This window comes from Melitaea cinxia, chromosome 2 (assembly GCF_905220565.1).
Source record: "Melitaea cinxia chromosome 2, ilMelCinx1.1, whole genome shotgun sequence".
Classification (NCBI taxonomy): Eukaryota; Metazoa; Arthropoda; class Insecta; order Lepidoptera; family Nymphalidae; genus Melitaea; species Melitaea cinxia.
In genome coordinates this window covers 12,532,872-12,548,603 of record NC_059395.1, presented here as the reverse complement: position 1 = coordinate 12,548,603, position 15,732 = coordinate 12,532,872, and the positions used below count along the sequence as shown (strand labels likewise).

General features: G+C 31.4%; 1 protein-coding gene across 1 annotated transcript in view; it reads left to right on the top strand.

Moving 5' to 3' along the window:
* Positions 1-13,054, top strand: part of LOC123661611 (mucin-5AC) — a 78,302-nt gene extending 65,248 nt beyond the window's left edge. The window contains exons 3-11 of the mRNA XM_045596573.1: positions 5,752-8,710; positions 9,448-9,683; positions 9,795-9,871; positions 9,951-10,175; positions 10,248-10,311; positions 10,716-10,846; positions 10,944-11,093; positions 12,631-12,782; positions 12,934-13,054. Coding sequence (XP_045452529.1) covers positions 5,752-8,710; positions 9,448-9,683; positions 9,795-9,871; positions 9,951-10,175; positions 10,248-10,311; positions 10,716-10,846; positions 10,944-11,093; positions 12,631-12,782; positions 12,934-13,054 — 4,115 coding nt within the window. The remainder of the gene's footprint in view (positions 1-5,751; positions 8,711-9,447; positions 9,684-9,794; positions 9,872-9,950; positions 10,176-10,247; positions 10,312-10,715; positions 10,847-10,943; positions 11,094-12,630; positions 12,783-12,933) is intronic.
* The last annotated feature ends 2,678 nt before the right edge of the window (positions 13,055-15,732 follow it).

Here is a 15,732-nt window from a genome sequence, read left to right as displayed (position 1 = left end):
AAAGTAATAAAAATTCCAAACCAAAGCAATAATAAATACCAATAGTAAAATGCGGTCACTATAAAATAAGTTTCGTGTACGTTTATAGCTTAGTAATGTATGAAGAATAATAAATCATTGATTAAAGTAATCTTCGGTTGTAAAGGTTGTATGTCAAGTTTGACGATTGAAGAAGTAGTGAGTAGTCGAAGTGACAAACATCTATGAAAAAAAAAATTATAACTAATACGTTAAACAATTTTTTCACTTAAATACAAATTACTTTTTTTCTTAGTGGACATTATTACGGTTTTATTTAAAATATTTGTGCTAGAAAAAGGTCGCTTAACCTTTTTCGAGCACCTACTATTTGCATATTGTGCGACCTGTCTAAAGTATTTAATTGCGTTGTATATTAAATAAATTTAAAAATAATGTTATTGTAATTAAAACGGGGTTCACAATTTATTTATCTTCGATAAAAATAAAGACTGTCAAAGAAAATACTTTCAAGGAGCTTAAAGAAATAAAACATTAACAAATAAATATTCTGACCTTAGTAATGATTTTTATCAATATTTTTAATTTAATATTTTAAGTTATAATAATATGTATCAATTTTGCAAGTTATTTCAAAATTGATACAAACTACCGACCCAGTTTCAATATAATTGTATATTAACAATTATATAGAAAAATAATAATCAAAACGATTTTATTGATCAATTCTTCATCGTGATAGTAATGCTTTTTTTTTAAATATGTAATCATATCCTTTCAAAATAACCCATGACAGTTGTCTAGTTGTTTTTACTTAATATTCCTTAAAAAAACGAAGCTGGTGTAATAGTAGCAAAGTGCTTTTCAATAGAACAGACTCAACCTAACCTGATAGAATCATAAACATTGATCAAGACTACGTTTTGATAGTGTGTAAGTATAATGTGCATGTAATTGTTTAATAAACCTCTGCATGCTTGTTTTTTGTCTAATCCTAAAGGATTTACATAATATATAAATTGAAATTAGTCATAATAAATTTAAAAAACACGTTGTGTAACTCATAAAACTAGGTAAAATGCCTTACATCTGAAAAAAAAGTAAGGAAAATTTTGTTGACGTTTAAAAATATTCACCAAGTTATCAAGAAAAATGGACGGAAACAACGGAAGGAACATAAGAGCTGTCAGATTTGATTGAGATAAGTTACGCAATTTTCTCTTCTTATAAAACAAGCGATATTATTATGTGCTTCAACTAATAAATTATTGACTGTACACGAAGTAAAAATTCAAAATAAAGACTTGAATATTGTAGAAATATTCATAAAAGTTGTCATTACAGTTTCAAACGAAATTAATCATCCTCTGACAACCGCTTGCTCGTCACATACATACTTCTTAAATATTTTTATTTATTAAAATTTTATATTTAAAAATATAACCACATCTATAATGAGTAAGTTTAAAAATTATGTGTATATATAAATCTAGCTTTAAATCTGAAAAGGCAATACGATCTCTATCATATAAAACCTTTTTCGTAATGAACTCGCGTATTTTATCCAGTAAAATAATTGGTCTCGAAAGAGCAGTTATATTTTACACGCGTACTGATATTTCATTCACTTTTTGGAGCGTTTTATACTGTTATCCATATATTATATAGAACTCAAAATAAAATTATTTCATCAGATCTCATTCTATGCATTAATAATATTGAGGATCTTATCTAGGAACTTCCTGTAATTTTTTTTTTCTATCCATCAGTGTGCATTACGCTGAAACTACTAAATTAATTTAATTGAAACTTGGCACGATTTTAGTTCGCACTACGAGCTAGGACACTGAATATTCTGTGTATTGAAAGGTAGTACGAGCCCTTTGGGAGAGGGAATGAAAGTCAAAATGTGTAATTAGTTTTAATTTGTATTTCAATGTGAGATTTTTAGGTTTTTAATTTCCTTCATCTGAATTTTATTGGAATCGAAAAAAATTTAAAATGACTGCAGTATTTACAACTTTTGGTCCGGTTTAAATCTAACCAGCTATCAATCTAATACAAACGAATATTTTGTTTTCAAGAACATATTTTATACAACAGAGAATTTAAATAAACATGTTCGTGATTACTTACAAAAATCAAAATAAATCTAAAAACTTTTTCTACAATCAACATTTCGTGTATATTTCTTCCGCTGGTCAACTAAACTTTAACCAAAATTGTTTTTTAATTACCATACATTCCAAAAACAATGTGACTAAAATATGCTTATAGTATGCATAAAAATACAAATAAATCGCTTTATTATTTCCACACTCACACAGCAGGCTAAAGGGGACCGTCCTTTTATTACGGTTACGGTAACTACCTTTGACTTTTATTGTTTTACAGATAAGATCCAAAATCTTACAATAAAAAATTCAAAGATCGACAACAATTTGGTAAAAACTTGCTCGCAATTTTATCACGTCTGTTTGTGTATCACCCTCAGGAAATAAAGCCAACACGTATTACATTATTTCCGTATCTATTCAAGATAAGGTACGGTGTTTTATATCAAGTATAAGTACGTACGTAAGTATAAAAGTACTCGTATTTTATTTCAGGAATATAGGTTTTGAATACTCTATAATATTTCCATCTTCGTAAGCTTTTCGAGTATCGTCAAAGTTCAAGTTCTATAAATTAACTAAACTAAACTAAATAAAATGAAAATTTTATGAATATAGCTTTTTCTACAAACTTTTACGCACGGCAAATTTATAAAACTGTTCCACTATTACAATTTTTTTTTGTTACCACAAATATATTTCACAGAACCAAATAAATTTATATGAAAATGTTAGAAATCACTATTATATTACAAACGATTCGAATCCCTCTCGATCTCTTCCAAGAGTTATATTTTTTTATTACATCGCTTCGTGTTGCCTAAAGCTACGTTTATTCGAGCCGATTAATCGATTTTCTGTTAAGCCTAGCGATGCTTGTGAGCCCTTACTGTCGCTTTTAATTAGGGATATGATACGCAGAAAGTATATTCTTTGTTTTCTTGAGATTATCCCTGCGAAAGACATCAATCAAGGATGAAGATATACATATTTAAAAAAAAAAAGAAAAGCCTACTCTAACACATTTTTATTGACATTATAAATTTTATGTTTCATGTTTGCAGAAATATTTTAACTTACAAAAAAAATAGTATATATTACAAATATGTTAGATTTTTACTATTTTAATATCCATCCATATGCACCTATTTTATATACAATATAAACATAACAAATGTACAGTTTTAAACTTGTCCCAGTACCGCAATAAGTTAATTATTGTATTGCACAAACAAGTCTTTTGTTTTGCAATAGATTAAAGATTATTTTTGTGACATATAGAAGAATCACAGTCGAAAATATATGTAAATTAGAAAAAAACAAGAACATCCCTTGCAAAAACCAGTAACTTTACTTAGGCTGTTTAGATATTTAAGTGCTCTCCGAGGCACGGTGGGGAGACCCACAAGAACTGCACAAACACCCAGACCACAGGCAGTTGTCAAGTTTCCTTCAAGTTTACTTTTTCTTTTGTGGTTGTTGCTAAACCGGAAAACTAATTTTATTTCGAACTAGCGGACCCGGCAGACGTTGTCCTGCCCGGAAAACAGCTACCAAATTTGATAGCTTATATACCGATAGCAGCGCCACCTACCGGGTCCATTTGAGATAACTACCCTATCTCCCAAGTTAGACCAAATTACAGATGCTTATAAAATTTGATAAAAATTGATTCAGTAGTTTCGGAGCTACATACAGATAGCAGCGCCACCTACCGGGTCCTATTGAGATAAAAACTACCATATCTTCCAAGTTAGACAAAATTACAGATGCTTACAAAACTTGATAAAAATTGGTTTTGTAGTTTCGGAGTTACAGACCGATAGCAGCGCCACCTACCGGGTCCGATTGAGATAAAAACTACCTTATCTCCCAAGCTGGACCAAATTACAGATGCTTAAAAAATTTGATAAAAATTGGTTCAGTTGTTTCGGAGCTACATACAGATAGCAGCGCCACCTATCGGGTCCAATTGAGATAAAAACTACCCTATCTCCCAAGTTGGACCAAATTACAGATGCTTAAATAATTTGATAAAAATTGGTTCAGTTGTTTCGGAGTTACATACATTTAAAAATTTTATTGTTAACGCTCACCCGCGCAATCCTTATTGGGGATGAGTTATCCTAAAATTCGCTCATTGATCATTTCTACATCACATAAAGGAAATTAGTACCAAATTTGGAGTCGATAGTTTATAAACGGGAATTTTCCATTGTTAACGCCCCCGCAAGAGCATTATAAGTAATGTGAAATAGCTAGTTAATATCATTTTTACTGTATGTAAAATGAAATTAAAATGCGGTCTACAATTAAGATCAATTTAATCATTAATAACTTACGTAAAATGCGCCCTAATATATTACTTAACATGAACTTTATTGAATAGCAATAAAGTTCAAATTGACTCTATATTTTAGTTAGAAAACGTTTTTGTGGGAAAAGAAAAGGCATGTTTTTAGGGTTTTCCTGGAAATTATTCGAATTTTTCTCGCCGTAAAAACCATTCTTGGACTTCAATGAACATTTAAAAGAAAGAATTGGTAAAATTAGTCTAGGCGTTGTTGAGTTATGCGCTTACCAACACATTTTGCGATTCATTTTTATATATAAGAGATATATATAGTTATTATATATTTAGTTCAAATTGACTTTTAAGTATTATCACAAATCTTTTGTATGGGAGTATAGAAAAGTGTTGTTTTTAGACTTTTTCAGGAAATTTTAATTTTTTTTTTTTTTAGAATTTTTCTCTCCGTAAGAACCATCCTCGTACTTCAAGGAACATTTTAAAAAAAGAATTAGCGAAATCGGTCCAACCGTTCTCGAGTTTTGCGCTTAGCAACACATTCAGCGACTCATTTTTATATTATAGATATCGAGATTACTAAAATACGTAAAAGTAAAGGGATCCAATAAATAGAATTGATACAACTATATATTTTATTGAGTTTTTTATATAAAGTATTTAAATGTGACATTATGCGTTTCAGCTCTTACAACTGTATGATTCATTTCATCATCATTCATTTCATTACTTTTAACATGTTATATTACCATTATATACATTACATATCCATGTGGTTACATTTAAATTTAATTGAGATCTAATAAGTACTTTTTGAGCTATATCAAATAATGCGTATTTTCTTGACAATTTTTTCATCTACCTACGTTGTATTTACTAATCGATGTAATTGAAGTTGTTTTTTTTTTCGTTTGCTAACAAACACAATTATTAAATATAGCACCAATTCGTTAAGGATGGATTACCATTGTTAACAAAAGAAAATTCGTACGGACAAATTCGTGAAATCCATAATGTTATTGTTCTCTTTTCTCGGTAATTTGTCATGGCTTCTTAATCCTAAGTGAGTTTATAGGCCTAATACTAATTTGCATTGTTTTTCGGGATAAATACCGGTTAGATAAGCTTACATTTGTGCATACTGTAAATGAAATTTTACTTACAAAATTGTCTGAAAGGCTTACTCAATAAACATATTAGTTTTTGCAAAAAATCAATATCCTCAGAAAACATCTTAGAAAGATATGATAAATAATAAAATATATCGACGCTTTTATTTAAATAAAAAACAATAATTAAAATATAATTTAACAGAAAAAATTCTAATTATTATTTCTTCTGCTGTTTCAGATGAAAACGACTTTTATTACACACCAGAAAGAAGTTTTGCTCAAGTTCAACCGCCTATATATCCGAACAATCGACCAGCAACTTCATTCTTTGAGAATGGCGATAGTTACAGAGTAGCACCTACAGCACCACAGCCACTGTTCAATGATGGACGTGTTAGATTTCCGATCCCAAACTATGATCAAAATCCATCACCTTTTCAATTACCGACAGGCAGAAGCCAGTCTGGTTCACAATATTACATTAATCAACCAGAATTTACGACACCTCAGCGGCAAAGGTTTAGACCCGCTTTGCCTTATAACTTTCAACTTGTTCATCCTGCTTCTACCAAACGACCAGATGTTTCGCAAATTCATTCTGTTGCTTACCAAAATGATCCATCAAAACCAGAGACATTTTTAGGACAAATAACAATAAATAATCCTGATATAGATTACCTTCAAAATAACAGATATAAAAATATACCATTCGATGGTAACAGCCTTAAGAGCAACGGACAAAGCGGACATATTGCACATGATGACGAAATTGATAATGAGGATCAAGACTTATTTGATCACCATAAAGTTACAACATACAACCCTACCAAGCTGGCAGGCAGGCAAAAAATTAACATTAAACCAAGTAATTCTAGGTTTTCCCACTTCGAACCTCCTTCTACAGATGTGAAAAAAGTGTCTTCGAACGTACCCATACATAAATACAGTATTAATAATGACTTTAAACCAATAAAAAATAATCCAAATGTCTATCAAATTGCTTCAACGGAATACAAAACACTTCTGGATTTAGAACCTCTTCTTGAAGATGATATCAGCGACATAAGTTCTTTTAGAGAGTTGATGAAAAATAATCAAGCGTCTTATGATGTAGAAGTAATTAAATCAAACAACACTTCAGAAAATGACGATAACAAACCAGATGCAAGTTCAATGAATACAGATAATATACCAAATGACTCTCACATGTTAATGTCATTAGAATCTTCAACAAAATCAACATCTACTACAACCACTCCGACGACTACAATGTCAAGAGACAGTGAAGAAGATAATACTCAAGAAGAAGATCTTAGTGATGGCGGAGGAGAAGAAGAAGAGGAGGAATATGTTGAATACTATGATGATGATGAAACTGAGGTAAAACATACCACGACCTCAAAACCTGTAAAAACAAGTGAAGAACCAGTTACTGATATTTATGACGATTATGATGCAACTGAAGAGTCAGAGAAAGAATCTGAGGCAGTTATGAAAATAAATGCTACGAAAACTTTTGATGTTTTAGTTATGAAACCTAATAAAACAATGGTAAAAGACGATAACTTCAAACAATTTACTGATACAACTGTAATAGATCAACCAGACAATGGGAACGATAATGACACTACGGCGCCTAGTTTGAAATTCACATTTTCCAAAGAAGATGTTTCATCAATTGAAACACCATCGATTTTAGGTCAAGAAGTTGTCTCTGTTGTAACTACTAAAAGTGTTGTAAATGGTACCATATCAGTACCTGATTTTACTTATCCACCTACACAAAAATCACCAATAACTGTTGCAACAAATAATGAGACTGGTGACTCATTTCCAGTAACAACAGAAAATTGGATTGTTGTTGCTTCTGTCCAAACGAGTAGAAGTGTTTCGGGAGCTCGCTTCTTACCTTTTCCGACAGTAGAACAAGATGAAAAGAAACAAGTATTAACGGAGGATGAAGATGATTATATTACTGAAAATCCAAAGTATCTGTCAAATAGTATGATAAATAGCTCGTCATCAACTGAAAATATTAACGATAAATTAGATAGCATACAATCAGAGTTATCTAGTGCAGTATTATCTGGAAACTTGAATAATGAAGATAAAAATATAGAGTTGATAACAGAAACAACAACGGAACCAACGGCAAAGCTAGTTAAAGCTTCTACTTCTACTACGACTAGTACTACTACTACTACTACGACCACAACTCCTGCATCGCTAAATGTATTTACTTTAAAGAGTACACAATTTACCGTGGGTACAGAAAAATCTTCTCCAGATCCATTACCAGTGCAAATTAAAAAGTTTGCTCCACGTATGACTAGTTCAACTACACAAAAACCCAAGAAAAAGTTAGTTACAGTAATGGATGATCTCTCAGGTTTACTTCCAGCGGGATACAAACCAAGACAATCTTTCAAAGATAAACGTACCAGTACCACAACTACATCCACCACAACAACGAAACCTTTAATTAGTAGTACCATCACTGTTCCAGTAATAACTTCTGTACCTAAAATAATTAATGGCACGCAAGGCCGTTCTTCTGGGATAAGTTCTAAAAACAAAGTCATAATATTAGATGGGAAATCCTTACTTCCCAAAGAATATAAACCTAAAGAAAGAACACAAGAGGATCTATTTAAAAAAATTCAAAAAGATGACATTAGTAAATTTTTACCACCAGGATTTAAGCCTGAAGGAATAGAAACTGATAATACTGAAGATAAGGAAAAGGAAGACATTTCGATAAACGCTGAAAAAGTCGATGTATCAGCGTTCTTACCAAAAGGTTTTAAACTTGATACCTCGACTACGACTACTACAACAACAACAGAAAAAGCTAATACTATAACAAATATACCAGTGAAAGCAGTACCAGTTGATATTTCAGCCTTGTTACCACCCGGATATAATCTCAACAGTAGTGAAACAGTTGCAAATGAATCTACGTTACCTAAGATAATATTCGCAGATGTCACAAATCTACTACCTCCTGGGTTTAATTTGAATAATTCAGAAGATTCTACACCTTCTACTACAACAACTACGTCTCCTACATCTCCTGGCAGTATTAAATTAGTCTTCCCATCAAGACCAGGAAAAACAAACCGAAAAACTACAACTCAAAAATTCAGCGTAGGTCCAGAACCGGTTACTCCAAAAATTCAAAAGGGCTGGCCCACTCGGTAAGTACCTTATATACAAATATCTATGAACTTTAGAACGTTTATATATATTACTAATCTTAATTGGTTAATACTATTGAATTATAACGCACATCACAATCTATAAATTTTAATAAAATTTCGATATTATGTACTTTTGTTTTATAACTGAGGTAAGGCACAGCAGAAAATTTCCTGCTCAAAATATAGAACAGCCCGACTGGGGTGGTATCTTGACCTTACAGAAGATCACACCTAAATAACACTGTTTTCAAGCAGTGGTGTGTTCCTGTTGGTAAGTAAGGTGACCAGAGCTCCTGAGGGGAACTAGGGATGGGGTCGGCAACGCGCTTACGATGCGTCTGGTGTTGCAGACGTCTATAAGCTACGATAATCGCTTACCATCAGGTGAGCCGTACGCTTGTTTCCGATCTAGTTACATTAAAAAAAAAAACAAATCTGTATGTTACTCGTTTTTTATACTAATAATAAAACTATAAAATGTTAAATTTCTAAAAGTTGTATTAATTTTATTTAGTCTGTAGGCTGGAGTTGTATTTTAATTTTTTTAAGGTTATCTTTAACCGACACTAAAGCCTAATTGAGTTTTTTATTTTCTACATCAGACAATCATACAGACATGTATATCAAGCTATTGAATAATATAAATGAAATCCGTCATAATATGAATTCATACTCCGGGAACAGGTAGATTATAATAAAATAATTTTTCACCCATTACTTTTTTTTTATATCAGAGCTTCGACTGAATTCACCGGTTGGCCATCACCATCAACAACACCTTTCTCAATTGAACGATTACTCGAAATGCAAAGAAATGCTTCTACGACACCACAAATAGAAATAAGCACCGAATCAACGACAAGACGACTGATAACCACGACTACAACGACCCCGGCACCTCCGCAACCAACTACTCCTGGAATATGTCGACACGAATGCGACATAGCAGCAACTATTAAAATTGTGTCAGGTAAAATTAAATAAAAAAATGTAATAAATATCTTTGAGGAGATCGAGTTCTACATTGTAAGACATGCGTTGTTTTTACTTAAAAGATATATTTGATGAATTGTCATTTCAGGAGTAAAATGGGTGCCTGAATTTTTGGATCAACATACAAAAGAATGGCAGAAATTAGCCAAAGAGGTGAAAGAGGAGGTAATAAATATAAATTTTATTAATCCGACTCATCAAATAAATATAGCGTGTATAACAATTTCTTGTTTTTTGTACACAGCTCAATTCCGTTTACTCAAAATCTGATCTGCTAAGCAAATGGTACAAAGGCATTCGCATAGATGGATTCAGTCAAGGTTCAGTTCTCGTCGACTACTTTATCGAACTAAATAATGTGGAAAGAATTGATACAGTACAGCTGAAGAAATTCTTTCACAAATCCCTTCAAGAAGCTAAAGCTGGTTCTGTGATTGAAGAGGAGCAGGACGATACTTTCGATCCTGATATTATGCTGGGAGACCAACCTGTTGAGGACAGAATGAAAAAGAGCAACGAACAGATGACCAAAACAATTGACAAATCGGCTGGAAAATTAGAAATGGGAAAATTTGTAATGGATCCGGCATACACAGAATTTATTGGTACAAAAAATTTTTTATTCATAATTCTCTTTACGATAAATTTATATTTACAATATTTTAAATAGTTATGCATTCATGCATTCAGTTTGTATAATCACACTGCTGGGCATAATCCTCTTTATCCACGGAGGAGAAAGATTGGTACTTAATCCACCACTCTGCTTCACTGCGCGTTGGCGGTTATGTTCCCTACTATTATTGACGATCGTTATCACGTATTTATGATAACAACCGGGACCGATGGCTTAACGGGCTCTCCGAGACACGGTGGGGTGACCCACAAGGACAGACATCTAAACCGGAAAGGAATAATTTATTTATCCATGTGGAGCGGGATTCAAATCCGCAAACTGATGGTTGATAGGCGGCATACATGGCACACACATCATTATTTATAATTTCAGTTTTGCCAAAACGCGGAGAGCCTACAATTGTCATTCCTGATGAGGAGAGTCTTCTGCCGCAATGGGGTATAGCTGTAATTGTTATAGCTCTGGCATCACTTCTTTTCGTCGTTATATTTGGTGTTACTGTGGTAAGTGTGTATTAATATTTTATTTTTAAAAAGTATTCACAATGACAGTACTTGTTTGTTTAAAATTTGTGACAATCAAACAATATCTATTTTACAGCTTGTCAATCGTCAAAAAAGTACCAAAACGAAGCAACCTATTCCTCTTAGTGAAGACATGTTACGAGAACTTGATAAGAGCCATATGGGTGGATTTGATGACATGCATCAATTAAAAGAGCGAGATTTACCATATATACCTTCTGGAAAGGTAATATTTTATTTATTACTAGCTGCCCGGCCAGACTTCGCTCTGCCAAAAGTTAATATAAAAAAAAATTATTATTATTAATATGTATTTTTTTTTGTTAACACCGTCCATGGGCCTTAAGAGCCATTTCACAAAAATCGGTAACAATCCGCGAAATTGTAATATTTTGACGTCGTTAATCTCAGTGTTGGATGCAATAATGTAATTTATATTCTTGAAATATAATAGAGCAACCTTTGTTGTAGTCCATAGTCCGATCAGAATTTTGATTTATATTATGTGTATAAAATTATTAACCTTTTCATCAGCCTCCTCCCTGGGTAAACGGTCGCAATGTATACTTTGAAGTCCTACTTTTCAATAACCTCTACGTTGAAACCATTTTAAAAAAAATATCATAATATGTGGAATATAATTTTGTTGTCCACTATCATAGATTTTTATTCCATTTGTATCTCTATTAAACGATAAAAAAAATTTAAAGTTACGAATATTTTCCAAATAAGTACAATTTTAAATGCGATATTTCTCTTAGAAAACTAAGAAATTTTAACGAACTATCTTCATCAAAGTAAACTTACATCATTAAGGAATACAAAAAAAAATAATTAAAAGATGTAATTATTTTTAATACATTTTATATTAAATAATAAAAAGATAGTATATATTGCCACGCATCAAGCCCGGTAAATCAGTCGAGCGCTAGCGCTCTTAGAGGTAAGGTCCACGCCAAATTCTGCGCAGCCGTCTCTTTCGCTCACACGCGCCAAGCGCCTGTTGTTATAGCGGATAAAACGCATTTGATACTTTCATAATAAAATATAAATAAAATAAACATATTACGAAAATGACTGTAAAATAATATAATGATAATTTCTGTAAACAAATGTATAATTTAATTTTCTTTTCTCACACTATCAATACAAATAGGCATTTCAATCTGTTTGTCTTGTTATTTGTTAATTAATATGTTTGTCGGTGTCGATGTCATTAAATGCTTTTCTATTCATATCGTAAATATTAGATTCATTCGTAAACTGAAAAAACTAAATCAATTTAAAAAATTTGTTTCATAAAATTGATTTTTTTAATTTTATTTTAAATTTATTGACTGTTGTTATATAACATACTTGAATTTTTTAACAAATTAATTATATAAAAAACATTTTATACCATAGTTATAATTTTTATTATACATCAGAAAATGATCACGATGGTCTTTTGGTTGTCACACTATACGTACTAGCACAAAGATCGCGCGGCTCGTACGACTCGCGCGATGCGACCAAATTTACCTAAACTTGCAGAGCGTAAAATTGTGAAATGGCTCTTAAGGAACATACAAAAAAAATTAGTCGAATTGGTCGAGTCATTCTCAAATTATGCGCTTAGCAACATTCATTGTTATCTATATAGATTTAATTATATTACATACATGTTACAACTGTTAGCCAATTGTATTTATTATAAGGTAAATGTTAACTAAAACAAAATATCCATGTTTTATGTAATTGCTTAATATTTTTTTCCTATTCAGCGAATGTCAACAGCTTTCATAGAACAACTTGCTTATCCCAATCCTGGCGATTCTTGGCGTTCAGAATGGACTCCACAGTTACAAAAACATATGCAACATTATACACCAGATTCTGGTCGTGGATCGCAGCTTTATGGCACCACCGGCAATGGGTATGGCCATTTATTTTTATGTCATAGTACATTATATGAATTTTAAAAAAATAATCAAAATTGAATAAGGCTATGTGAAGCATAACTTAGTGTTCAATATGTATTGATTTTTTTAACTCTAAAATTATGTATACAATTTTTCTTTCATTAGTTATGGAGGATCGCAGCTTTACGGGCAAACGGGCGCCGGATCACAAGTATATGGTTACACAGGAGAGTTCCCTCGTTCGCACTATTCACGACGCCGCTCCGACTACGATAGCAACTTTTAGAACTTTCCTAACGATAAAACTACAAATTAAACTTAATCCCTTGACAATATCATCCTTAAACCTCGGGTATAGAAATATAAATTAGTTATAAAGTAATAATTTAGGAATGCATAACTACCTACTACAGTTGGGCGCTGAAATCAACTTAAATAGTTTACTAACGCCCAGCTTACATCGTTATCAGGTTGTGAAATATATATGCTCTTATTATTTGATAAATCATGAAATAAAATTTCGTAACAGTTTTTCTAGATAAATTTTAAGCCGCTTATAGTCCGGCCTACAACGTAACGTACATTTTGTGCCAAACGGGAATTTAACTTTCGATATTATAGTTAACGTATTATAATAGAGGTAACAAACATAGTCTGAATGGCCTATACGTTTTATTGGCTATTTGAGAGTTAGAAATTATTTAAAGATTTTTAAAACAAAACGTTTAAAGGATAATCCTAAAAATTTAAGAGAATCTGCCAAAATAGTAACATTGACTGATTGTGAGATGTAAATAGATAGAATAAGAACTCACCAATATTGTAAGTTGGAATAAGGTGAGTCTACACAGAACCCTGTAGATATGTTTGCATACCTATATTTGCTCAGAATCCGTAGTTTCATTGGCGATGTGACAGAGTGTATTAGCGTGCCAAATGTCCGATTGGAGTTTATGTAAATATATGAAAAAACGCGTTATTCTTTTTATAAGTGAGTTAGATTGCGTGTAAAGTAGATGTCAGAAAGTAACTATCAGTCAAACAATACGAGTAATGCGAAAGGAGAACGTAGATAGAGAACGTGATTTTGAAACGTAAAAAAATGTAAGTATTTTATTGTTATTAAGATTTATAGTTTCATGTGTAACGCTTGAGATAAAATAAAGGCCAAAGGAAGTAGAAAAGGTCGACCCAGTATCAATGTACTTTGTCGAGTGTTCTTTAGAATTAAGTCAAAACTAACTGGTTCATTATTTCGTTGTTAGAAGGTGGCTTACTGCCATTATTGCGCCACCTCAACAGTTATTTTATTTTTTATTTTTCCAAGCTTTAATTTTGATGACGACATTTCGACTGCATCGAAGTGACTCAAGATGTAGAAATATCTAAGAAAAATTTTAATGTTAATTTTTTTCTTCAATCAATAATATCTCGATCGTAAAATAATACATACCTATAAAATTACAATAGTTTTACATTCTAACTTTTACTAATTTACTGCAGTCGATAAAATTTTTGAATGTTTGTAAATTTTGAATTTCTATTACAAATGAATTTAATACTCCATTAAAAACGAATTATGTCTCATTGAAAAATTAATATTTGTCAATTTACTGTAAATATGATAATATATTCAATGTATGTTTTATTATTTTAAATGTTAAGTGAACGTAAACTTTTCAAGTTTGTCTTATAATATTTTTCACAGACATTGATGTTTATCGTTATTCCTGGTGTGTCGAACATTTACCAACTAGTTAATTAGAATTATTGAAATATATGCATGAAAGTAATTGTATATAAACATTTTTGTACATTTAGATCTTTAATTTAATTATCATAGTTTTAGTTAGTTACAAATTAAACCTGTAAGATCCTGAATATAGTATATAATATATAATTAAATAATGTGTTTTACTTCAATATACCTGATACCATTGTTCAACGTAACTCAAAAATATTATTTTGACATGAGTTATGATATATGGCGACTGATGTAAGTCTTTTTAAAAAACAATTTTATTTAAATTTACAATAGCTATTTATTTAAAATATAAAATGAAATTACAATATTTAAACAATTAAACTATTCTACGAGATGGTTGATATAACACTAAATAAAATATATATTATAATATTAATTTAATTGAAAAACAATCAAATTGATTTGTCTATGATTCCATTGTTTCCGTATTCTTCCTTCATATTCATTCATTCTTCCTTCGTAAGAGTTCACACAAGAGTAAACAAGAAGTAGTAATGTACTCGTTATGAAGGAACAACATTAATGTAATACACTAGTTTCTGCCTGACCTGGCTGGATTTCGTCCGCGTGGAATAGAAACAATTCTGTTATAAATGATTTTTGTACAATTTTTAATGTTAACGCCACGCAGTGCAAGCTCTCAAAAGAAAAAAAAAACCCGATTTTGAAACATTCTTCATTGGTGCTCCGCTCCTTTTGGTCTTAGCGTTATGATATACAGCCTATAGCCTGCCTCGATAAATGGGCTATGTAACACTGAAAGATTTTTTCAAATCGGACCAGTAGTTGATGAGATTAGCACGTTCAAACAAACAAACAAACTCTTCAGATTTATAATCTAATATATAAAATTCTCGTGTCGCGGTGATTGTAGTTAAACTCCTCCGAAACGGCTTGACCGATTCTCATGAAATTTTGTGTGGATATTGGTGGGTAGGTCTGAGAATCGAACAACAACTATTTTTCATCTCACTAAATGTTAAGGGTAGTCCACGCCTAATTTTTTTTTAATTTTTAGATAAATCATTTATTTTTTATTTTATTATGATTTGGCGTTGAAAAATACAAACAACCTTAAATTTTCACCCTTCTACCACCAACCCCTATTTTGAAATAGTGTTTAGCAGCAAGACAACGTTTGCCGAGTCAGATAGTATTAGTATAGATTTAACGAAAACAAAATTCTGAAACATATTTTA